The sequence below is a fragment of the Liolophura sinensis genome, chromosome 13 (assembly GCF_032854445.1).
Source record: "Liolophura sinensis isolate JHLJ2023 chromosome 13, CUHK_Ljap_v2, whole genome shotgun sequence".
NCBI lineage: Eukaryota > Metazoa > Mollusca > Polyplacophora > Chitonida > Chitonidae > Liolophura > Liolophura sinensis.
This window is the reverse complement of record NC_088307.1, coordinates 18,930,751-18,957,183: the sequence shown is the minus strand read 5'-3', so window position 1 is coordinate 18,957,183 and position 26,433 is coordinate 18,930,751. Positions and strand designations below refer to the sequence as shown.

General features: G+C 38.7%; 1 protein-coding gene across 1 annotated transcript in view; it reads left to right on the top strand.

The window, feature by feature from the left end:
• Positions 1-17,172, top strand: part of LOC135480262 (large proline-rich protein BAG6-like) — a 29,261-nt gene extending 12,089 nt beyond the window's left edge. The window contains 15 exon segments of the mRNA XM_064760051.1: positions 317-661; positions 1,995-2,220; positions 3,558-3,770; positions 5,013-5,530; positions 6,584-6,659; positions 7,855-8,084; positions 8,894-9,072; positions 9,074-9,129; positions 9,424-9,647; positions 10,997-11,099; positions 11,952-12,082; positions 12,506-12,778; positions 13,864-14,043; positions 15,311-15,418; positions 16,376-17,172. Coding sequence (XP_064616121.1) covers positions 317-661; positions 1,995-2,220; positions 3,558-3,770; positions 5,013-5,530; positions 6,584-6,659; positions 7,855-8,084; positions 8,894-9,072; positions 9,074-9,129; positions 9,424-9,647; positions 10,997-11,099; positions 11,952-12,082; positions 12,506-12,778; positions 13,864-14,043; positions 15,311-15,418; positions 16,376-16,645 — 3,132 coding nt within the window. The 3' untranslated portion in view covers positions 16,646-17,172.
• The last annotated feature ends 9,261 nt before the right edge of the window (positions 17,173-26,433 follow it).

Sequence of the window (26,433 nt, the reverse complement as noted above, 5' to 3'; positions counted from 1 at the left end):
GCTGGGCAGAGAGCCCGAAATATGGGCACTGGGCTGGTACCATGTATCCAGTGTATGTATCAATGACGTCATTTCTGAATATTTCCAACCAGTGAACAGAAAGTATGCATAAAACAAAGGGGTTGTTAAAAATAGAAAAAAATGCCTCATACATGAAAAACAATTTGTTTTGAGATCAGGGTTTGCACTCATGTAGAGCACAGTAACAGTGTGGTGTTAATCTACAATTAAATAAAGAAATGAAAATGTTTTGTTTCTTCACCTTTACTGAGCATTAAAGTCTGATTTTTGACTTTTGTTATTGTTGTTGTTGAAGCGTGACGAGAGGACTGATGCTCAGAGGACATGTAATATGGTGTCAGAGGTGCTTCATTACATCAGCCATTGTAACCATAGCGTCAGTGACCTCATGATTGACATGGGACAGGCTCCGCCCAGAGTCCTCAGAGCTCCGCCTTCTGCCCCCATTGGCCAACCAGCGGCCATTATTCAGCAAGCCATACCGGTACAAGCTCAGATTAACATAAGCAGCCCACACTTTCCGAGACGAGCAGGCCAAAGCACTACCACGACGGCTACAGGCTCCACCCCTGGAAACAGGCCGACGCCCACTACAGCATCAGCTGCAGGCACTACTAGCTCACAAACACAGCCTACGCAGGTCAGATTTTATGGAGAGTCATATGGCTTTAAAAATAACTACGTGTTATCATGTTTGGCAAAATGGGAACGTGCTGAAACTGTAATGCTCTCGGAGAGTGCAAACCTCTGCCACAATTCCTCTTTACAACTTCCTGAACTACAGGCAGAACGGATAAATGACCTGATTCTTTGACCTCTCTGACAATTATGTTGAAGGATTGTTTTAAATATTAAATATTTAAGGATCCAGAGGCTTGGCCCTGGGCTTAAATTTCGTAGGGGCCTCCGTGGCTCAGTTGGTTAGCGCGTTAGCACAGCGTAATGGCCCAGGAATCTCCCACCAATGGAGTCGCTGTCAGTTCAAGTTCAGCTCATGCTGGCTTCCTCTTCAGCCATATGTGGGAAGGTCTGGCAGCAACCTGTGGATGGTCGTGGGTTTCCCCCAGGCTGTGCCTGGTTTCCACACACCATAATCCTGGCCGCCATCATATAAGTGAAATGTTCTTGAGTATGGCGTAAAACACCAATCATATAAATAAATAAATAAATAAATAAATTTCGTTAAAATCCATGTATCACCATTTGTGTACTCAGGGCTCAAAATAAAATTTTGTTGACCACTTGCCCCAGCGGCAACCATTAAAAAAAAATGTCATATGTTCATGTGCAACCACATCAGCTAAAACCATTTGCCCTGAAGAAATTTAATATGCTTATGCATATTTCCACCCATGGTTAATTTGCTGATGGACAGACAGACCTACACTGGCACAAGTTTAATCGCTTTTGGCAGAGGTAATAAAGATTAATGAGCAAGGATATCCTGAGTGGCCAAGTGATTCAAAGCTATTCCCGGCTTCTTTGTGCTTTAACCTTACGCAGGGTTGAAAACTCCAAGACTGTGTGCTGGACTGTATCCTGTACCCAGGTCTCTGTCATACGAAAACCATGCTGCTGTCGTGTCATTGAATTCATCTAACAGTGCATGAAACATTTTCACATTTGTAGGGTTCCACAATGATGTCTTTACCACTGCAACAATTTACAATTTCTTTCTTTATTTTGATTCCATTATTTAGTTGGCTGCTATAGCCGGCGAATTGATGGGATTGTTTGAATGCCTTGTGTTACCTTACTTTGTTCCTCCTGGTACTTGCTGGTTTTCTCCCAACATTATGCTAGCCGCTGTCAAATAAGTGAAATATTGTTGAGTACATTGTAAAACACCAAGCAAGTAAGTAACCTTACTTTGTAAACAGAAATTGGAATATATTGTGGCCTGTGATGTTACAGATGGAAAGTCCTCTGTAATTAAAATATACTTTGATCTGGACTAACTTTTGATGTTTCAGACAACCAGTATACCAACAGGTCATGGTCACACCCATAGTCACACCCATTCACACGGCCGCTCCCATCTCCCTGGCAACAGTCAAACTGCAGCCACATCCAGTCCATACGTCTTCATGGAAGTGGGCCCGGACTCGGTGACGATTAACAGCATATCAGCTCAAGTTGTCACGTCAACCGTGGATCCTTCGAGTACCGGAGGTTCCACAAATGCAACACCCCAGACAGGTAAACTCATCAGTAAAAATTTGGACATATTTTTCACGTAACTTAGCTTTCTTTTTCCTCCACTGTCCTCGATAGCACAGTTGGTAGAGCGTCCGCAGCGGGAGCGGTAGATCCAGGCTCAATCCTGGGTCGGATCACACCTAAGACCTTAAAAAAGAGGATGTTGTAACTTCCTCGCTTGGCGTTCAGCATGAAGGGGATGGTGCAACAACTAGTTCACCAGTATCAGTATAATGGCTCAGGCGGGGTGGCTTAATTTGGTAAGTCGTCTCAGTGAAGTAGCACTAGATAACAGATGAATATCTTTTTGGAGTGGTATTGCTTCTAACAATAAGGCACAATTGCAGGTGCAGTTCCTAGGCTATTTATATATTTCCTCGCTATCCTTGTTCACGGTGGTCTTGGTGACACTAGAGATGATATATACATTCATTGTAGACTTTTCCTGGCTCTGCCTGGTTTCCTCTCACTTAAGGCTGGCGGCCGTCGTGTATGTGAAATTTTCTTGAGAAAGGCGTAAAACACCAGTGAAATAAATAAAAGAAATTTATTGTAGACCAGTTATCTTCCACGAATATGGCGTGCAAGTCACACGTGGGAAAGTCTGTCAGTGACATGCCAAATGTTGGGGGTTTACCCTGGTTACTCTGGTCCCCTCCACCCATAACACTGATCACTATTGTGTAAGTCAAATCTCTTGAGGTGACATCTTGCAACAGCCGATCAATCAAACAGTCGTCCTAGATTCAGGAAAAAAAAAAAGACATTTAGATAATGATCACAGGTGCCCAAATAACAGCATACCCTAAAGAAGCCCAAATGATGGGGAACATTGCCCAGTAAACGTAAATTAATGTTTCAAAAAATTATATATTTTATATACCTATGCAATGACATTCCAAAGACTTGTAAGTAATTTTGATGCTGTAAACTGGTAATATAAGGCATTATTAAAGTTTTCTTCTTTAATTTCTGAAAATATTTATTTAGCCCAAATTAGGCTACTGAAATATTTCTCAAATTAAAAAGCTGCATTTGATTTTGAAATGTCTGGACATGCAGAATTTATTTCCTGTTTAAATAGATAAATATCCTTTATGACTGTTAAAATAGATAATCTGGTCTGCTCGTTCATCAAACCCGTGCCAGGTGTTTAGACTATTTAAAGCAAGGTCTAGCACTCACTTCGCAAAAATACTATGTAACATATTTCTGGTGAAAGTACTTTGCTAAGAGATAAAGCTTAAACAACAAAAAAAAGTATCTTGTTTACTGATATCTTTTTGATCAGGAGTTCTTCTTTTATTCATGAAATGGATTTTGCATTTTGCTTTAAGGTTCAACAACAGCTTCACCATCCACTGCAGCTACAACAGCATCAGCAACAACAACAACAACAACAGGTAATTCCAGCTCCAGCAGCACACAAGCACCACCTAGGACAATCAATATACCACTGGGCACTGAGGCTCATGTGATGGATCTGGGCCCTAACTTCATGCAGAACTTAATGCAGATGATGACACAGTTCGTGCCACAGGAGATGACTGGTAAGCAATAATGCAATAGTTTGGCCTAAAGTTTGGCCTATGAAAATGCACTCTCAGATGCATTAACTTCGGTTCACTGTCAATGCAATTTTGACAGTTTTTTTAATTTGATTTTGGGGACAATTCTATTGTGGTTGAGTTGACCAATTTCAGGGCTTCACCGAAAGTATAATTGTATCAGTTTACCAGAATTTTTATCAGAATGATTTATTTATTTATTTATTTGATTGGTTTTTTACGCCGTTCTCAAGGATTTTTCACTTATACGACAGTGGTCAGCATTATGGTGGGTGGAAACCGGGCAGAACCCGGGGGAAACCCACGACCATCTGCAGGTTGCTGGAAGACCTTCCCACTTACGGCTGGAGAGGAAACCAGCATGAGCTGGTCTTGAACTCACAGCGACCGCATTGGTGGGAGTACACAGAATGAAACCTTAAGAATATGCTTGAATAAAAACTGTGCAAGCCTACGAAAAGGTTGAAGAAGTGCATTAAAGGCTGTAACATGATTCTTTTGATGCTGGCACTTTAAGTTTTTCTGATAAGAAAATAATCAAACTTTGCCAAAAACATTTAATTGAATGATGGATCAGTCAAAATCAAGCAAAATGTGGCACTGGAGAAATGCTAAACTTCAGGTGAAATACAGTATTTAAAATTTGATGCACAAACTTCACCAAAGTGACCTTGTAAGGTGGATGACTCACTCAAAAGACAAAATGTCTTACATTTAGAACAGCTTTAACAGCTGAAATACATAGCTGAAATCGAAAATTTATGTGAAACAAACGAGTTTAAATTACTCGTAATAAACTAATTCAATTGGAGACATGCCCTATTTTTATCAGTTTTTTATGCGTGTTCACCTGGTCTTTGTTACAGCATATTTTCTAAAAAAAAAAATTCTGTCCCTAAATCACAACTTTTGTGAACCCTAGATGTTGGCAAACAAAGCAAAGCATAAATTTTGGTGATTAGAAAGACATTAAAGTGTCTATAAATTTCAACCTAGGTCTATTCATGTACATTCATTTTGACATAATTGAAATGTTATTATATCAGAGTGTGTTGCCTTAAATATTACGTCATGTCTGAAATATTATTTTCTTTTCCTATTCCGATCTCTAAGACTGTCCATAAATGTGTTTTTTTTAAGACTAAGAATGTAGAAACTTTCATATACTTTTGATTGTGAAATAAATTCACATTCCCAAATCATTGTAAGAACTTATCATTTAAGGTGGTAGGCCAGTGATCGGCATTCCTGGACACACAATGACCACAACCATTGGTACACAGGCAACATCCACACCAGGGGGAGCTACAACATCCACACTAGAGGGAGTTACAACATCCACACCAGGGGGAGCCACAACATCCACACCAGGGGGAGCCACAACATCCACACCAGGGGCAAGGATAACAACCGCAGGTCAAGCTACAACAACTGCATCTTCAACTACAGCTGCAGGGACAGGATCTGTTCCCGTCTCTCTGGCCGGGTCCTTCGGAGCGTTTGTGCCCCCTGGGGTGCGAATAGGCAACGGCAGCATCCCGAGGCCTCAAGGACCTACCAGTATTCGCTTCCCTGCTGGGCAGACAGGACAAGCTTTCCACGGCCTGCACCCAGCTTCCTTTATGATACCTGGTGGTGGGATGCCTGGGCTAGGGCGCCCCGTGGACCCTTACTTACCATGTCACTCCCGACACTTTCTTCTTAACCAGAGCTTGGCTAACGAGGCAGCGCAAGGAAGACAGGTAAGGTACTGGTGCAGAATAGACTCGCACTGAATTACCTCTCTTGAGGTCACTCTCCCGTTTAAAAGGTGCATTTTTAGGAGAAGGCTGTGGTTAGGTGGGACCTCAGAAAGTGACTAATGGCAAGTTTTTTAAACAGCGTAAGCTAGTTGAATATCTAGCTTTCAGACATACTAATTTTGTAATCTGGAAGGCTCAGAATAAACTTTATGTATGTTTTAATTCATTCGGATGTAATTTTAAAATCCTGGCTCTAACTGAATACTATGAACATGTTTGGTGAACTGCTGAAGAACATGGACTTCATTCAAAATCTCTCGACATTTCTGCAACTCCCAAAGGCTGATATCATGTTTTTTTTCAAATTATGTTGCCTAGAAAATACGAATCCACATACTGCATGCTGTAATAAGTGAGGTCCCCACTTCTTGTAGTTTTACACCTCGAAACCAGCCTCATGTTACATCATAGTCATTGTCTTAGAACAAGGGAGGTAATTCATAACAAGCCTATTGGAGCTACTGTTCTGTCTCGAACATCATAATTGCCCTTCAAAAAAAAAAAAACCATTGAAAAATCAATTTCTAGAGACTAGTAAATGTCATAAAATATTACTTTTAGTGCTGGAACTTACTCAAAACAACTTCTAATGCACAGAACTCAGAATTTGGCAAAATGGTTATCGGTGTGAAAATTTTTGTCAAAGAGAGTAAAGTTGACTTTGAATACAGTATAATGTGCCAAAAAGTTGGGAGTCGACCCCGATATCATCCACCATTGTATACCCTAAATGACCATAAATTTCATCCATGACTGACTTGCCCATTTTCGTGATTCTGAGAGCTTTATTGATTTTAGAAAGGTGTTTTGAGGTGTGCTTGGAACATTGGCAGATATTCTACTGGAAAATTGTAAATTTCAGCACTGAAAGTAATATTTAGCAGCATTTAATAGCCTCTAAAAATTCATTTTAGGCTAATTGTCTTTTTGACAAGAATCTTTGTGACTGTGTTCAAAGTGTTAGTACATGTATACCTACTTTCTGCTTCTCAGTCACCCGATTCCTCATTAGCGGATGTTGTGACAAATTTGGTACAGGGTTTGATCGGCCAATCAGTGCAGGCTCCAGGTGAGTATCTAAGGTTATAAGTTACTGTAACTCTTCAACCTTTGCAACCACTGAAGCACATTTTAAAGTGGAATTTATGCATACAATTATTATGAAAATGATGAAAGATGCAAGCTTCTCGGCCAAATATTTCTCTACAACCCATAGCGCTCGCGAAATATTGGGTCCTGGGGAGAGGGTGTTGGTGAGGGGAGCAAATAAATGTAGAAAGCTTCATCTTGAAATTTAGTGCATATTTTAGCCACAAGTGCATTAAAGAAGCAAATGGCATTTAGCCTGAAGGATTTTTCAGAACTGCAGGATACAGATAAGGAGAGATTATTTGCCGTCTGTGGAGCAAAGCGAAAGTCCAGACTCTCTGCTCTTACTGCTTCCTTATTGGTCTTATTGGTCCCCAAGCGGTAGCAAGGGGTTGGGCAGAGGAGGGCTATAGGTTTGCCAGGTTTTTTTTTCACGAGGAGTCATTGAAATGAACTAAGTCTTGGTACTCCTCTCCACTTTGGTGTGGGGGCCTCCGTGGCTCAGTCGGTTAGCGCGCTAGCGCAGCGTAGTGACGCAGAAGCCTCTCACCAGTGAAGACCAGCTCATGCTGGCTTCCTCTCCAGCAATAAATAAATCCACTTCGGTGAATTACAAATAAAGTTGACAATATGGGCCATTGTATCTAATTTCAAGAAAATTCAGGCCTTGTTTGTTCTGGACTTGGACTTTGACACAGCTGTTTTATTCTGATGTCTCAAAGAGCTAGCTGGTTTCCTTCCACCATAATTTATTTATTATTTATTTGATCGGTGTTTTACGCCGTACTCGAGAAAATTTCACTTATACGACGGCGGTCAGCATTATGGTGGGTGGAAACAGGGCAGAGCCCGGGGGAAACCCACGACCATCCGCAGGTTGCTGACAGACCTTGCCACGTACAGCTGGAGAGGAAGCCAGCATGAGCTAGTCTTGAACTCACAGCAACCACATTGGTGAGAGACTCCTGGGTCATTACGCTGCGCTAGCGCGATAACCAACTGAGTCCACCATAATGCTGGCCACCATCATATAAAGTGAAATATACTTAACTACCAACAGCATAAAACACCAATCAACTAAGTCAATCAGTCAATCAAACGGGTGGATGAGATGTATAGTAAAAGCAATACTTCCACCGTGCTTGTTGATATTTTTGTGTTCATTCAACCGGTAGGCAATCCGCAAGCTGGACCAACGAGTAGTACCTCAGCCACATCCAGTGATGGTAACAGTACAGCGCCGTCTAGTGGGGCCAACACAACAACGACTCCTGCCCAGCCTGGGCCGATACCTGCCAACGCCTTCGCAGGACTGTTTGCGGGTATGCCGTCTGGCCAAGGAAGTGGAGCTACATGGCAGAATGACATGGCGCAGATGCTACGAGGTGTCATGCAGCAGGGAGCGGTAAGAAAACAGAGAATTTCACACAAGTGGGAAAGTTTGCGAGTGACTTACCAAAAATTGGTAGGGGCACACCAATTAAAATTTGTGTTTTACGGGCAGTATGAATCTTCTTTAATAAAAATACAAATAAACTGGAAAATTATTTAATTTGTGGAAAGCCCTAGCAGTTGTTCCTATTAGACATATTTACTTTTTTTCATAAAGCTTTGAAACCAGATTAGATCGGTCAAAATTAAAGGTATGACATCAAGTAACTGTGATGTAAACAAAAGTCCAGGTCCCAAATAGTGTACAAGAAAGCATGGTGTTTCAACACCTTTAATTTTGTTTTGGAGCATGCATGTGTGTACTTATCAAATCCTTTCCAGACCTGGGATCAAAGGGCAATCTGATTGTAGCTACCAAGGCTACAAATGTCTTTAACAGTAAAATGAAATGGATTAAAGGTATTTTTCCCAGACTCAAGTCTTGAAATCCGATTTGTTTGATGTGCTGAAATTTGTGACTAACTACTGAAGGTCTGCACTGTCTTCTGTGATAAAGATGAAAACTCAAGGAATTCACTTGGTGATCAAGGGCAAGCACTCATTTTTCTTTTAGTTAAGAGTAGCATTTTTGACTGTTAAAAAGGCTACTTTTATTACCAGAAAGGACTCTTTCTTTGTATCAGAAGAGTGGCATCTAGGTATCTGACTTTAATCTAGATTAGGACCTGTCACCCAAACCTTAACAAAATGGTGGTGGGATCATATGATTATTGTGAGCTAATAATGATCCTTGTTTTTTTTTTGTTCCTTCACCTTTCACAGCAAAGTCAAGGAGGGGGCCCCATGGCAGGCAGTTCTAACTCAAGCTCCGCGCCCAGGTCTGGGACAAGCTCCGGGTCCAACCCTGGAGCCTCGCTCACAGATGAGGTCTTCACTGACCTTGTGTCAGGGATTGGGGATTATGTGACGAGATCGGCTATGGGCCAGCAACCCCCAGGACAGCATCGCAGACTTTGTCAACAGGATTGGGCAAAACCATAATATCTTACCTGGAGAAGGTAGGAAAACCTCTCAGCCATGTTCTTACTTGGAGTGGCATTTATTTGACCTTTTCTATTTATAAACACATTTAACTGAAGAAAGAAAGAAAAGAAAAGGATACTGAAAATGTCAGTAAATCAGTTTCACTTTCATGGTTGTAATATACATGCAGGACCAATGTGTTGATATGGTAATTGGTAATCAGTTAGTAATGATTTTTTGGTTTAATTGATAGGTAAAAGTGTTTTTTGATTAAAGGGATACAGAGTCAACTGACATTACAGCATTTTTTTGTTTGTTTTTTCCTCCAGGATTTTTGAATGACATTTTCATGTGTCTGGCACGTCACATGACATTCCCCGACCTGATTACTGTGTTTTACGGACAGCCCCAGCCTTTGACTCGTCTCAGGGGCCCTCTGAGGGAGTTTATACGCGACAGGGTACTTCAAGGGGCAGAATACTCTGCCAGGAACGTCAACGAGTCTGTGGATAGGCTGGTGACAGAGTTCCAACCTACCATTAGAGAGGCTTTAGTGAGTTCTGGTTTACCTTTGGGTTGCAGTTTGCTTTTTATGCAATGATTAGTATCAGTTTCTTAATTAACGCACAGGTAAAGAGAGAGCGGTATCAAAACAGTTTTATTGGGGGGAGAACCTGAATTAAGGGCACTAAGCTGGCCCAACGTTCCCAGTATGTTCATTGTTGACATCATTTCCACATATTTTCCACCACTGACAGAAATTGTGTATAGAATAGAGGGGGTTTTAAGAAATATAATACATATATCCCTCAAAAGGATATTTTTTTCTCTCTTTTTTTTTTTCAGCATAGTTTTCTTCATGTTCCTTAAAACCAAACCCTTTGTCTTATAGCACCTTTTCGGGGGCCTCCATGGCTCAGGTTGGTTAGGTCAGTCACTGGTCACACACTCAGAATATGATTCACTAGAGCACAAATGCAGTCATGGACTTAGGTAATGCACTCAGAATGGGAGTCACTAGAACAGAAATGCAGTCATGGACTTAGGTAATGCACTCAGAATAGGAGTCACTAGAACAGAAATGCAGTCATGGACTTCAGTTGCAGGTCACACACTCAGAATAGGAGACTCACAAAAATGCAGCCATGGATTTGAGGTGCTGGTCACACACTCAAAACAGGTCACATACTCAGAATATGAGTCACTGCTTTTTGACAGACTCAGCATGCCAGAACTGCCGTAATCTTACTCAATATTTCAATATTACTCAGTATTTCAATCCTGTTTTTTATTTGTCGGACAGCAGGAGAGAAAATGCAAAGAGAAAACGGCCTCACATACATGTACCCTGAATGATCTAACTTTCACGTACAAAAGTGCATTTTTGGAGGCATATAAATATCCCACAGTATTCCTTTCAGTGCTGAAAAACTACAATTTTCGAGTAGACTATCATCCCATGTTCCAAGCCAAACCTGAAGACACCGTTCTGAAATTACTTGAACTCTCAGGGTCAGGAAAAAAGGACAAGTTAGTCATGGACAAAATTTGTGGTCATTTACAGTATTTTCAAGGATTATATTGTTAATCTGACAAAATATAAACAGAAGTACAATGAAAGCGTACATTTAGTTCAGGCCTCCGGATGACGAAGCTATCTCAAAAGCCTGAAGTCAAAATTTCAATCATTATACTTTGTAGGATGCTTTCTGTTATTTTAGGTGAAATTTGTTACCAAGAATTTATGTTGTCAAGCAATGTTACCTAAGAAATAATAGTTTTAAAGTTATTTGAAATTTTAAATGAAGTTTGAGATTGCTTTGTGACCTCGGGGCTCAGGTGACATAAATCCGGATACAAGTTTTAAACAAAGCAGTACGATTTGACTTTTGCTTTTGTCAGGAGGGATCTAGTGTCCGTACAGATATTGATGTGATAGGGACAATCAACAACTTCACCCGTCAGCAGCTGGTGACATTGATTCATCTGATCATGAGGAGTAGAGGTGAGTCCAGGCTGCATGGGCTGGAGTGTATGCTTCCTTAGCTGGAGAACCAGGTTCAATCCCACGTCAGGTCATACTGAGGACTACAACTTTCAGTCATGCTTGGAGCATTGTGCTGGTACTGGGAATTGTTTCACAAAACTATTTTGGGTCAAATCCCAGAACTTCAATTGTCTTCACTAAACGAAATTTTTGAGGCTTGCTGCTGAAACTTTGCTGAAATTGTCCTGCCACTGTGAAGAACCAATGGTCAAAATTCCCTAGATTTGCTGGCAAAATTTGAGAGTGAAAATTTGTGTTATAATTTTAGGCTAAAGCCAGAAATCGCTTTGTAAAATGGGCCCCCCCCCCCCCCCCCCCCCGTGTTTTGCTGGATATCAGTACACCAAGACTGATTCAGCCATCATGTCTTGTGTCTATGGCTTGGTGCTCCAGTGAGGCAGCACTATAAATGCAATGGCATTGTCGACAGCCTACTACAAAAAGATCCTCTTTTCGTAACCACAAACATTCAGTCATACAAAGAAAAAAACAATGGTCTGTTGCCTCTAAAAGTGCAGTAAGACTTGCAAGGTTGTACCTTTAAATATTTTTTGGAATTTCTTTTTTATTTCTCTAAATAGAGGAAATTGAAAATGCAAGTAATCTTCATCTTAACCATTGGAAATATTACCTGGAAATATGATTAAATAGTTTGATATATATATGAATTTCCTATAAGTAAAACAAATCAAACAAAAAAAACTGATCACTGTTAGCAAAATCTTTGTTTTCTATGCAGTTGATAGACCCACAGTTTGCTGTAAATAGAAAAGGACAAAAAGAGTCAAAGCTGTCTTTCTTTGTTTGCAGCGGATGACCCAAGCTTTGGCCCTGAGCTCATGGACTGTTGTCGTCGTATCTTAGGAGAGTTCATCGTCTTGGGCAGATACTGCTTGACTGGTGGAATGTCTGCTTTCGAAAGAATCGTTCAAGAAAGATTGGTGAGATTTTGACGAGCATTTTGTCAGCAAGGTTTACAATGAGTGATTTTAGCAGCGGTGACAGTTTGATCAATTTATTCATTGATTGGTATTTAACATGGTGCTTAAAAATTTTTCACTCAAATGATGGTGATCTGGTTTAATATGGCTGGAGGAAACTAGGTGCAGATATACAATTGGATATATCGTAAAAATAACGATCTGGACACGTTCTGACCAAATTGTGCGTAGAAGAATATCCGTTACAACTTTACTGAATTTAGACCTATCTGATGCACAAGAATTTAGACCTATCTGATGCACAAGAATTTAGACCTATCTGATGCACAAGAATTTAGACCTATCTGATGCACAAGAATTTAGACCTATCTGATGCACAAACCTCTGTCCAGTTTTCTAACCTGAAGTTTTCATCTGATTAAGCGTCGAGAGACTGCTGGCATCAATCCCATGATACAGCAGTGGATGGTTGGCATGTCGTCACAACAACTTTCCAATATTTCCAACACGGTAAACATCAGTGAAGACTCTGTACGTCAGTACGTGGTTGAAAACTCACCTGAGGTCACGCCAGTGTCGTCAACGGTCGACAGTCGGGACGAATCCACTGTGACATCGACGCAGAGAGTCCAGGACAGCGGACCAATAAGAACAGCCCAGAGACCTGTGTCAGCACCTGTGGTCAGAAGCCCTGAGGTAGGCAGAGGTTTAGAATTGCGTATTTGTGACCTGTTCTTTAAACCTATAAGTACCCGAAATGACCATAAGTTTTGTGTATGACTAACTTGGCCAGTTTTTTCAAATTCTGAGGGTTCCATTGATTTTAGAAGGGTGTTTTTAGGTATTCTGCTGCAAAATTGTAACTTTCAGCGTCAAAATAATATATTGTAACATTTATTTACCTGTAAAAATGCATTTTCATGGGCGAAATTTTAGGTCATCTAGGGTAAATCCCATTGTTTCAGCTGGACGCCATATACAATGACATGAAATTCTGTGCACTGTTGTGTATGTCATGTATGCGGCATGTCACGCATATATATGTAGAACTTCTGCATGATTATGTCATTGTTGGCGAAGTTACAAAGTATAATATGGACTGAATCTGCCACCATTTAGTGAAAGGTCTATAGTTTTATATATATTTTTATGAGAAAAAAATCATTTTGTTTACAGTTCACTTGTACAGCAGTAAACCCCAGTGAAATCAATACAGAATTAATTTACTTGGCCTAAAACTTCATCCATGACGTAGCTACTCGGTTTGTCTGAGATTCTGAAGTGTGTTGATGTTAAGAAAACATGTTGAAGGGATGTATCCTGCTTGGAAAATGTATTTATTTATTTATTTGATTGGCGTTTTACGCCGCACTCAAGAATATTTCACTTATACGACAGCAGCTAGCATTATGGTGGGAGGAAACTGGGCAAAGCCAGGGGGAAACCCATGACCATCCGAAGGTTGCTGGCAGACGTTTCCACATGCGGCTGGAGAGGAAGCCAGCATGGAAAATATAAGTTTCAACACTACATTTAATATTTTGTGACATTTATTTGCCTCCAAAGTGTACATTTTGGACAGCTGTAATAAATTCTATTTTTTTCTCACCCACTTGTCAGGCCACACAACAAGGAGCGGACATGGTGGAGAGGTAGTCATTTATTAAGGGCAATCAGGTTTCTTCATTGATAGCCATTGTATTTGTGCAGAAAGTCTTTAGTACAGCAATAAATATCAATCAAATCCATAACTGAATACACCATTATGTTTCACACAACAGGCAATGGAAGTAGACTGCCCCGGAGCGCCTCCGTCAGCTCAGGGCAATGTGACCTCCTCCACCGGCCAACCTTCCCAGAATGCACGCACCCGAGCCTCGGAAGCCTCCCCCGCCAGTTCCACAGCTAACGTCTCGGCCGCCGGGGTGAGGCAAGAAGACTGGCACAATCTTGTACCAGCTGTTAGTACTCTCTTCTCCCAAAAATAGTTCCCATTTCTGAATGTTTACTTATTTAATTTTGATTGGTGTTTTACGCCATACTCAAGAATATTTCACTTTTACAAAGGCAGCAAGCATTATGGTGGGAGGAAACCGGGCAGAGCCTGGGGTGAAACCCACAACCATTCGCAGGTTGTTGACAGACCTTCCCACGTACTCCCGGGAAGGAAGCCAGCATGAGCTGGACTTAAACTGGCAACAACCGCATTGATGAGAGGGTCATTGGCCTGTGCTGGCATGCTAACTAGCCAAGGAGGCCCCCTCATTTCTGAATAATATATAGCCACGTCAATTATAAATAAGAAAAAGTCATCTCATTTTAAGTGACAAACTTTTATGCCTTGAAAACAGTTTTCTAGACCTTGTTCAGTTCATGCTAGTTTTAGACTGAACCTTTTGTGAAGTAATTGTTTTTTTGCAAATGAAGGTGGTTTTGAGAATGATGATTTTTATTCGTTTTTTGAATTTTTCAGTGGCGGCTCTCTCGTAAACACGAAATTAAAAAAATTCTATTGTGTATTTATAACTCAAAGGTTCAAATTTCAATATCTAAATTACTTCATAAAACCCTGACTGCAGACGCAGTGTATTTTTTTGGATATTAGAGGGTGTTATCTGATCTACATAGGATTTTATGCGTAATTTCTGCGGTGAAGTTCATACGTGTAAACGGCCTGACCTGAACGTAATTTCTGCGGTGAAGTTCATACGTGTAAACGGCCTGACCTGAACGTAATTTCTGCGGTGAAGTTCATACGTGTAAACGGCCTGACCTGAACGTAATTTCTGCGGTGAAGTTCATACGTGTAAACGGCCTGACCTGAACGTAATTTCTGCGGTGAAGTTCATATGTGTAAACGGCCTGACCTGAACAATACTTCATAAGTCTTCAAAATATTGTGAATTTTATTTTCATGTTGCATGAATTTGTTCAGGATTTTGAGTAAATATGTATGTGAACTTTCCAAATGTTGAGAAAAAGCTGCTTTTGCTGGAGGGGTGTTTTTTAATTGTGCTTTTTCCTTTTTCTTTCTTTTCTCGTCAGATATTTTCAAGACGACCTACAGATTTGAGTAATGTTGTCTGGTGATTATTTTTCCTTCCCTTTATTGTTCATTTAAAAAGGAAGGACAGCCATACAAATACAGTTGTATACATATTTGCCACTTCCAAGGAGTGAGCTTTTCAATCATTCACATTAACCTCTGGTCTGATTTGCTGCCCACAGGATTGGGTGCCAATCATAACAGCTGACGTGGAGAGACAGAGAAGACACGCCCCTCAGAGTCCGTACAGCGACGCCTACCTCAATGGGTTGCCCTCCAAGAGGAGAAAGGTACAGCTTTGTGGCTCATGAATTGTTTGATTGGTCAGAAGTAGGTTAGATTATCATCCACCATTATGTAAATCTGTGTCATTAAGTATGCACACATTCGATAGCTGTAAGCTTTTGTCCAGCTTATGCTGGATTCCTCTCCAGTATTGGAAGGCCTGCCAACATCTTGCAAACTGTTGTGCGTTTCCTCAGATCTCTGCCTGGTTTCCTCTCACCAAATGTATAGGTGTTGTCGTGTATCAGAAATATTCTGTCATACGCCAATTAAAAAAATTTTTTTTTTTTTTTATTTGATTGGAGTTACGCCGTAATCAAGAGCATTTCATGTACATGAAGGCATATGTAGGAAGGTCTGCCATCAACCTGCGGATAGTCAAGGGTGTCCACCGAGCTCTGCCCTGTTTCCCCCCACCATATTGCTGGCCACTGTTGTATAAGTGAAATATTCTTGAGTACGTCGTAAAACACCAATCAAATAAATCAAATAAATACATGAAGGCGGCCAGCATTATGGTAAGGGGAAGCCGGGTAAAGCCTGAGGAAACCCACAACCATCCTCACGTTGCTGGCAGACCTTTCCACGTACAGCAGCTGGAGAGGACTTGAACTCAAAGTGAGAGGCTCGTGGGTCATTGCTTTTGTGTTTGTGTGCTAACCACCTCGGCCACGGAGACATACCAGTTAAATAAATGAATGTGTATTAAGTATAAAGCTTAAAGAGATATTGATGTCAGCGAATAACTATTACATTTCACATTAAATATAGTTCATTTGCTGTGAGGAAAGAATGTAAAAAAATCATGAATGAATGAATGAATGATTATGGCTTAATGCCACATCGGCAATGTTTCAGCCATATCGTGGTGAGAAAAAAATCATGAAAACCCTAACTCAAGTTATTCTGCTGTATTGTCTTTTCGCTTTATTCACCATGTTCTATGGCCTGTTTTTTTAAAGATGATGACTGATGACAAACCTCGAGAGGATTTATCACAAGAGGGAGAGTTCATTCCTGAGGCGTTGAAGAGGGCAGTTGCCGCGGCGAGGGTCGAGCCAATCAGCAGCCTGGAGAACATGGTGGCTGAGGCATCTGAAGACAGTGCTTTACAAACGGCATTCCAAGGTCAAGTGGAGGGCATGATTCGAACACGTCTTCAGACGGACACAGACTTTAGCTCCGAGAAATATCCGAACTCAGAGGAATATTTCAAGCAGGACAAGAAATAGCCCCGTAGAACTATTCACGTTAGCTGAATTATTGTAATAAATGTGTTAGCTGGAAAGCAATGTGTACAGCGTAATTGGATGATACTCCAAGTTGTTCTGAACATTTCGTAATCAGGAATTCCGGACTTCCCACTACAGTAATTAAGACTATCTGAAAGGTAAATACGATATGGCTTTAGAAGTTAAAACAGTAACGACCTTGTACGCTTCTTCATCGCGATTTCTTGTCGACCGAAATTTCCAAGTTGAAGTGCATTCAGGCAGTTTTGTGACATTTGATAACTCGGGCTGTACTTGAAAGTGTGATAGACAGCTAAGTGTGAAGGTTGTTTTTTTTCAAGCCAGTTGTCATTAGAAAGGTGGATCAGAATTGAGTCATGGTCACAAGTTTAATTTTTGTGCAGTGTTATCAGAACTGATAATCCCAAGTGTGATTTGTCTGACCATATCTGTTTTGAAATACAGTTAGAATTAATACTCCCCAGCATTTGTTGAGATGAGGAAAAGTTTATATGATGAAAATTTCAGCGAGACATAACACCAGGATTTACAAGCAAGTTAGTATGCAGACAATATTTACGGGAAAATTTGAAAGTGGAGGTTGCTATCATGTGCTTAACAGACATCAATTCATTGAAGAACAAGCTTTTCACAATAAACATCTGAGAAGGGCTCATTGAAGAACAAAGTCTTTACGTATGGAAAAGCTCAAGCTTTTCAGACAGCCTTTTGCTGACTGTAACTAGGGTTAGTAATTAGACTGTAATTAGAGGTTGAAGGCCCTAATTCAGTTCTTGCAACATGAAGTTCTTTCTGTTCATCTCGGCATGAAGACGAGTTTTCAATACTTGTCCGGCTTAGGAATGCTTACAAGATTTTAGGCAGAAGCTAAATTATCACAACAATCTCTGACTGGTTTTATACATAAAAGATCCACTCTTTAGAAGTGGGGGATTCATGGGTGTACAACACACTACACTTGAATTAAAGTATTACATTAAGTATGCGAATGATCCTTTAGTATTATATCTCTCACCTTTGGCCTAAGTTTTGCCTGTCAGAGCCTATTCGTATTGAATACAACTCACTTCGCTGTAAAGTTTGTAAGAGTCCTGACCTTTTTTGTGATGCAGCAGTCTTGCATGTCAACACTTTATTTGAAGAACTGCTTCGCTTCAGAGGTTGAGATGGGACTTTGGCCATCAACATCAATGCTGATAGCATTGTCCGTTACACACTCTACCATGTTGGAGGTATCTGGAGGTTCCCATGCTCTTGGTACTGGCACTATAATTCATTGACCTTTTTGCATGTTTGCAGGTTGTTTCTTTTGAGCACATTCTGAAGGCATTACTCTGACTGGACTGCTAAAATTATATTATATGCGTAAAAGTTGAGGAATTAGGGGAAGGCGATTCCCTGTTGGATGTTTGTGCTAGTTTTTCCAGGTTGGTTCTGTTTCGAATTCCATGTGCGTTTTGTTCGACAGGAGTGGAATCTACAACTTTTGAGCCAGACATGTATAAAAGTTGTTTTATGTATGTAAACGTTATGTAAACAGTTATGATTTTGTGTGGATGAAGTAGTTTCCATGAAAACAAGTCAACTTCTTATTTAAATATGATTTCTTTTTAAATGTTTTGTTGAGTTTTTTTTTTTTGTTTTTTTTCTCACGGACAGTTTGAAACTCTGTGGAATGTTCTGATGAATCTTAGTGTAATTACTGGTGGAAAGTCTCGAGTTTGGTGCCATAGCTTAGAAAGTTCAACTGATCGATGCAACGCAGAATGCATTGAAGGGAGATAACTTTGTACTGGTCAACAAATTACTTTAGATTGAAACTCATTGTCTGCCACTCTAAAGCCTTACAGTGTTTTTTTTGTGTGTGTGTTTTTAGATTTTTTGTCCTCGCCGTAATGGAAATGGCTCCATCCCTAAATTCCTTTCGGATCTATCAATTACATTGTTGTTTTTTTTTTCGTCTTCTGATGTACTTTCAACCTTGGTCATCTGAGAATGGAGTGATAACATCTTGCATTATGTGGTAAGAGTTTGCAAATGCAGGTTAAAGGCTTTAGTTTTAGGGACTGGGGGTCTTTTAAGACAAGTTACATATAGTGTTATAGCTTGTTCATGGAAAATAGAGGCCCTTTTGAATACACACAGGAGGGATAGCCAAAGGATTATTTATAAATAGGGTTCTCTGGCCCTCTACAAAGGGGGACAAATCTTGCTAGTCTTAAAACAGCAGTGCTCTTTACCAATATGAATTTGGCTACTAATACCAGTGATTTCAGTTATATTATAATTATTCATGAGGAGGGCATTGCTGTAATACAAGTTGCAAGATTTGCTTCCCTCTGTAGAGGGACAGCGAACCCCGTGGGAGATGCTATTATTTTCAGGCATATATCAGGGGAATTATTTATGACTTCCCCTCTATTCAAATCAGCTTTGTTTGTTTTAGAGTTTTGAGGAGGTCTGTGTCCATAGTTCATTATTTATGATTTAACTAGGTGTTCTCGCATTAACAACAAAACCTCTTCTATGTCAGTAAGTTTGTCAGCTATCAGAGAAAGGTCGTTGGTTTACGCCGTGTGAAATATTGTTAAATGCGGTGTTAAATTTCAGTGATACAGCAGAATTATTCCCACAATATTCCCCAATCACTGGTACACAGCTGACTTCATAATGGACATGGTGCACTTCATACATGGTTGTCATCTTTTAGAGCTGATTGTGCTTGGCTGATCAAGCTGTAATAATCTCCTGTCCCAGTTACATCCCCTTGTGGAAACCTTCCTTTTCATATTTAAATTGCAGTTCAGAAAGCAATATTGTTTTTGATTCAGCTCTTCATGTTAACATTGTATGTTACTTTGCTTTTGTTCTTGTATAAATGTGTACAGTTTTGAAGACATTTGCTTGTAAATAAAACAAAAACTAAAACAGATGGTTTGGTATCTGTCCATTACTTGTTATGGTACAAGCTTCAGTGTACAAATTTCAAGTTTCAATGAAATTTGTACAGTAAAGAACAATTTATGGAATAGCGGGTTTTAGAGATAGTATTCTGAATCAAATATGCATGTAAAAGTAAAAAGGGTGCAGATCTAGATACAATCAGCTGAAATGTTTTTTGTAAGTCTTGGTACATTTGAGGATATCATCTTAGCTATTAGATAGTGGTTTTTAATGCTGAATTTACCATCCACATCCAAGGTCAGATTCTACAGTTGAAGTAAACATTAACAATAATGCTAAGAGTAAACCACTTGCCTTTGGCAATTAACTGTGACACTTCCTGACATGCCAGACAGAATTTCTCCCACAAGTTTGTTATATTCGGGGCAAATTGTCTGTCAGGTAATTTAATCCACAGAAGAAATTCTTTCTTTAATTTCTACATATATTGTCAAGCTATATATATGCCATTGAGATTGAAAGCTCAACCCCATTCACTTATGGCTAACAGCATATCGTACTATTACATTGAGAAGTGGGGCACCTGTTTATCAGTTTAGCTTTGTAATAAATGTCTAATCAAGACTCCATCATATATTTGAGGTATAATTCATAAAACAGAATTTGTTTAAAATACCAACATTAGACAGAAAAGAATGTTATCCTATGCATTTACTGTCATATAGTAGGCTGATAGTTAGAAGCGAATATTTTAGCTTGGCCAATTTGATCCACTACAACTGTTACATAACTTCAACTGCATACCGGGGAAGCCTTTGCCTCATTTTGAAGATGATCTGTCACTATGACAATCAACCTGAGCGACAGGGGGACAATTTCCCATCTTGTTGCAAGGGGTCCTAGCTGATCCCAATTTGACATCAATGGCCTTACTGTGAATGCAGGATCAACATAGCGGACTCTCCCCCAAACAAAGTTCTTTACTTAGACAGCTATTACCATCACGACAGCAGACTACTTATTTTGAGCCTGACCGCTGGGGCGCCTAGGGGAAAACTAGTTTAAAGACATTTTTACTCCACAAGGAGAAAGCTGAGAAACGTTTTTTCGTACTTTTACATTCTGGGCCACATCATATACTCCATAGCAGAAAATAGAAACAAAGCCTTTCATGTTTTCTTTGAAATCAGCTGAAATAGCTGATCAGGTGAAAATTTTCATCCCTTCTTTAAATAATGGCCCCACGGCAGATGAGGTGGCTTAAATGTTGGAGACACGAGTACATACCTTCAGCCTTCGTACCCAAACATTTACCTTACTATGGATTCTTATACATAAAAAGAAATGCGAAGATCAGAGATTTTGTAATTTGTTGTAACAAAAACACACAAAAGACATCAATGATAGTACCCTGCCACCCCCTATTATTGTGCATTACGTGTGCAAAACGAGAGCTCAACACATCCCTTAGTTTTATGCGCCACCCTTTCAATAATTACCATAACACTGATTTTAACACCGAAGGAACTTAGTCGTGAATTTTGTACGTTACAGTACTTTTTATGCTGGTACGCATAATGTTTACCTTAGCGCAGATTTGACTTTATATTGGACGCCAATGCCCTGGGTATGACAGGGCATTGGTACATGTATATGCCTGCATTTTGTACATGTGAGCTAAAAATAACCAATTATTTATTTATTTGATTGGTGTTTTACGCCGTACTCAAGAATATTTCACTTATACGACCTCGGCCAGCATTATGGTGGGTGGAAACCGGGCACAGCTTGGGGGAAACCCACGACCATCTGCAGGTTGTTGCCACACCTTCCCACGTACGGAATAACCAATTAAAAGAAATACAACTGACACACCGTGAGATACATACACGTAATTTATTTATAGTTAAAATGGATAACAAAGAGTATCAAACACCATATACAATAATGTGAGGATCGAAGTATGGTTTGGAAATAATGTGGATCACTGCACAGACTGCACTGGGGTATTGTTATGTGTGGCATAATAGTAACCCTTCGATGGGAGCACATTTAAAATTCACAGTTATACCAAAACATTATGTTCGTAATATAAATATATATATATTATATATATATATTATATTATTTATATACTTCAGATGAAGGGGGAAAAAAGGTAACATAAGACTTGAACAGTAGGAGAAGAAATTTCCATTGAACCACAATGTTTATTATATTTAAATTACATACAATACAAACATCTGAAACATATGAACACTATGTTAATATGAAGTCATAAATTTTCAAGGTTCTATAGTTTTATTATCTAGCAGTTTATTTGAGGTTCTTTATCTCTCAGCTTGAAGTGAGAAAGTTATAAAAGTAGGCCTACAGAAGATTCGCCTTCAATATAAAATGAAACAAACTAAAAACATGTTCATATTATTGAAAATAAAGGGTTCAAAAAGAATGCAGTTATTTGATTCAATCGGTGTTTTACAGTCACAAGATTATCTTTTTCAAAATTTCGATCAGATTTTACGCACTCACTTACACCAGTTTAAGATTTTTGTGATTTCTTCTGGATTTAAGCAAAATTTTCTCACTTCAGAAAATCAATCAAGCTTTCCTTACTATATAAATGTAATTTTGCATCCACAGTGCCAGGGACTTTTATAGATATAGTTGTGTCACTGTTAAAATTAAGAGGCTCTAGCAGAGATTTTTGGCTAAAAACAATCGGCGTGTTTTAATCGAATTTTTGCTGATATTTTAGAGTAACCAAAAAAATTAGCTTTCACAAAACATTGGCCTTGTCTCTGGGTGTCCTACCATTTACAATAGGTCATGCAATTCCTAAAATCTATAAAACAAAACTTGCCGATCATTCAGCAGTACAAATAGTACAGATTCGAGACTGACATTTACCGAAAACCAGTAAAGTTTGATTTGACCACCGAATGGGGACATTTTTTTTGCAAAAAATTGTCCAGTGCAGACTCTTTAAAGCCATCACATACATAACAAATATTCTTTATTTATTTGATTGATGTTTTATGCCGCACTCAAGAATATTTTACTTACACTGTACGACGGCGGCCAGCATTATGGTGGGTGGAAACCAGACAGAGCCCGGGGGAAACCCACAACTATCCACAGGTTGCTGACAGACCTTCCCATGTAAGGCATGATAAATATTAAAGCACGAAACTGGGGGAAAAAACTCTGGGAATGGTTTTGTACAAAATACACTGCACTCCAACAAGGGTAAATTTGACATTCTACATCCCACCTGAAAGCATTTTTCAAACTGTACACTTTCTGTGCATTCATTTTCTAATAGGTTTTAATTATAGCTACAATGTAATACAATAATCTTAACGTGGACTTTGAAATACGTATAATGGATAAAGTGGTTTGAGCACTGAATACTGAATATAAACATGTATCATCTATTGGAAGATAAACAGTTAAAATGTAAAAATTGAAAAATGACGTATAACACGTAATAACTTTCATTACTACGAACAGAGCATGGGTAAAGGTAACCAATGTATATTTCACTCTTAAATGTAAGAAAATAAACCAAAACTTAAAATGACTATTAAAACTTAATACTACTGAAATAATTATGCTGCAAATGTGCTGTTAGATATGGAATTCATGAAGTATCACAATGTAGAAAAAGTCAGTCATTGGACTAAGTTAGAACCAATATTTTTTCACTGAACAATATAAATATTCATACACCAGGAATGAACGCATATTAATGGTCAGATTATGAAGCAAATCAAATGACTAGACACATACATCTTTATCAACACATTTTTCATAAATAAATAAATAAATAAATCAATCAATCAATAAATAAACAAATACATAAACAATAATAAAAAAAATCTACTTCACATAAACCAAATGGGATCTATGATAAAATTATGCACATCTATCAGCAATATATCGTGAATGTGTGTAGTAAAAGTGTGTCAATAAAATAAATACTTTCATTGTACATGTACAAGAAAAACAACAACAAAGTTGGGGCTAACAAAATAAAGAATGTTTCTAAAATCTACCAGGGTACATTTTCTGAAGAAAAAGAAAAAAAAAAAACAATCAAAGATTCGTTTAAAACAGATCACATTTTGAATGCTTATAAAGCTTAGGACTTTAGTGTGCATTAAATGTGTCATGAAACAGTCCTGTGACAGTTGGATCGAGCATTGCCAATGTTAAATGGCTATGCATTCTAAAAACTGCTTGTCGTTATTCCATGGGTAAGAAATAATCCTACGACACACTAAACATGGGTATAAAGATAATGAGCCATCATTTCTTAATTTTTCTGATAAACCTTACAAGCCATTACTTCTTAAAGTAAGTGTCAAGCACAGAAACTATTCACATCTTTCTTAACTGCCACTCCTGACCCAAACATATGTACATTCCATGGGTGGGTATGATTTTCATTCTTTAGGTTTCATACAGTTTTAAAATTTCTAACCTTTATTTATTTATCTATTTATTATTCTTTGAATATGCACTCTTTGGTTCTTTAAGTACAATGCAGAGGTTTTTCATTCAGTTAAATTTTACATAACTCCAAAAAGCTGATGACCCATAACATATATACAAATCTTCTTTTAAATAATACTACAAATTCTACTTTTAACAAAAACATCTAAAAACAATGACCAAATTCTCAATGAAACAGGACGGTAAGAAACATTAAAAACTGCGTAGCAATAGTTTCTTAGCCATGCATTCTTGCATAAAATACATTGTCTAGATGAAGGAAGAAAAAAACACTCGTAACAAATTTCCAAGATCTGATATGCATGTCTGTTGCCATGGAATGAGTTCCATGTTGGACGACACTAAAGATATGAACAACAACAGCAATAACACTATACAACTTTGATATGTACGGAACGAACAAATGGAGGCACTTGAATTGAAGAAGCTAAATGTAACTAAAAAGTTTTGTAAACAAAAGAAAAAAATTTCCTGTGAATTAAAAAGATAATTTCCAATCTATGGACAATACTGTACAGGAACAAGTCTCCTACACTTCATAAGACAAATGATAAACTCCCAAATTTCTTAAATTTAAAACTGACCTTTTTTCACTGTCTCTTTAATGTGAAAACATTTCTGCTTTAAATTGGAATCTCATTTCTTCAAATTCTGAATCTCACCGGTCTCACAAATGAAGTGAATATGAAAGTATGAACACTTGAAAAGGATATGAATAAACCATGAATAACCTTGGTTGAATAATGAACACTGAACAATTACCACGGGGTGAGGAATCCCAGTTATGTCCCAGTGGTTAATGAAGCATCACAAAGCACGACATGCCTAAAAAAAATTATGCATACTAATTCTGTCAAACTTTGTCCGTGTTTTAATCTCCTGTGTCCTTCCGTTTCATGTAAGAATAGACTATACGGAGACTCACATTTGTGTGATATATTAAGGCTTGCGAGAAGGAAATCTACATTACTGTCTCCTGATTTTGAGAACATCAGGGTTTTCATATCAAAAAAAGATCAGATGAGACTTGGACACAGATCTATATTTGTCAATAAAAAGAAATCTAATGCCTTTTTTGTCATATAAATGTATGCCCACTTCATACATTTTTCGTTCGTTTATTTGATTGCTTTTTGAAGTTTGTCACAAATTTGACCATAGCAGGGATTATGGGTGGAGTATACATTACATTCTGCCAGGTACCATCTTTCTTTTCTTTTCATTCTTTTTTTTTTTAGCATGATATTTAACATTAATGGTGTGTTGGTTGTTTCTGTTCTCCAGCATTACAATTCTATTGGATGGTTTCTGTTGTTTATAGGCATGAGAATACTACGTAGTCAAGAGCAAAGGCTACAAAATTTTCTAGACCATCAACGCACAATTAACACATCCAAAGTTTGGTTCAAAATTTGAAACTTGTTTCATCCATGCTCCAATACCTATGAAATCAATCACCCAGCTGAGTGATCAATAATAGGGTATACCTTTTTTTGCCTCTAGCAAACAACTAGAACAAAACATTTTTGATCCTTCTTTCAAATGGTAATTACGTACTAGTATAGTTTCTCTGAGAGAAACCATAAGGCTTCTGAATAAAAAGGCAACTGTGCTTTATATACCGTCTTTCAACACGTTTTTGTTGTAGCCTGGTTGTTAATGTAGTCGTACTACCGATACTGTATCAACTATATCAGAGTCTCATTCACCCATGTTAAAGATAAAAGCCAGCTGTTCTATTTCCCTCCCTATGCAGATTTTACAATGGGGGTAATGTTAACAGGGTTATGTAATGTTGCCGGTTATTGAACAGAAGCATTTTCTAGTAAATTCTCTGTCATGTTAAAACACTATGTTTTCAAATTACATCTTGGTTGGTTGACGTCGCCTAATGGCACCGTAACTTTGACAATGTCTTTTACGAATAAAGTTACAAGAAATATGACTTACAAAGTTTTGTACAAGTGGCCACTGCATGGGCTTCAACATACATTACCTCTTGCTGTAGGAGGGAGTGTGCTTGGTGGAACAGCAGTCCTGTTTAACACAGAACTGGCTTACATGTAATAACAGGGAATTTACAATTATCTGAAATCAACAATTATCTGTCAGCTTTAGTCACCAACCGTGAAAATGCAGAAGAACTGTAATGACAAGCTACATTCACTTGATTCGCAGGTTTGCTTACTGTGACATTTACTGCATTTTCACACAAAAAAAATTGAAATCCCTTTGGCTACAAAGTTAACCAGAAATGGGGTAACCGATGTTGTTGTAGTTGTAGCTTTAATATCAACACATGGTTGCCATGTGTAATTAATATTTTCGAATCGGTGTTGAAATAT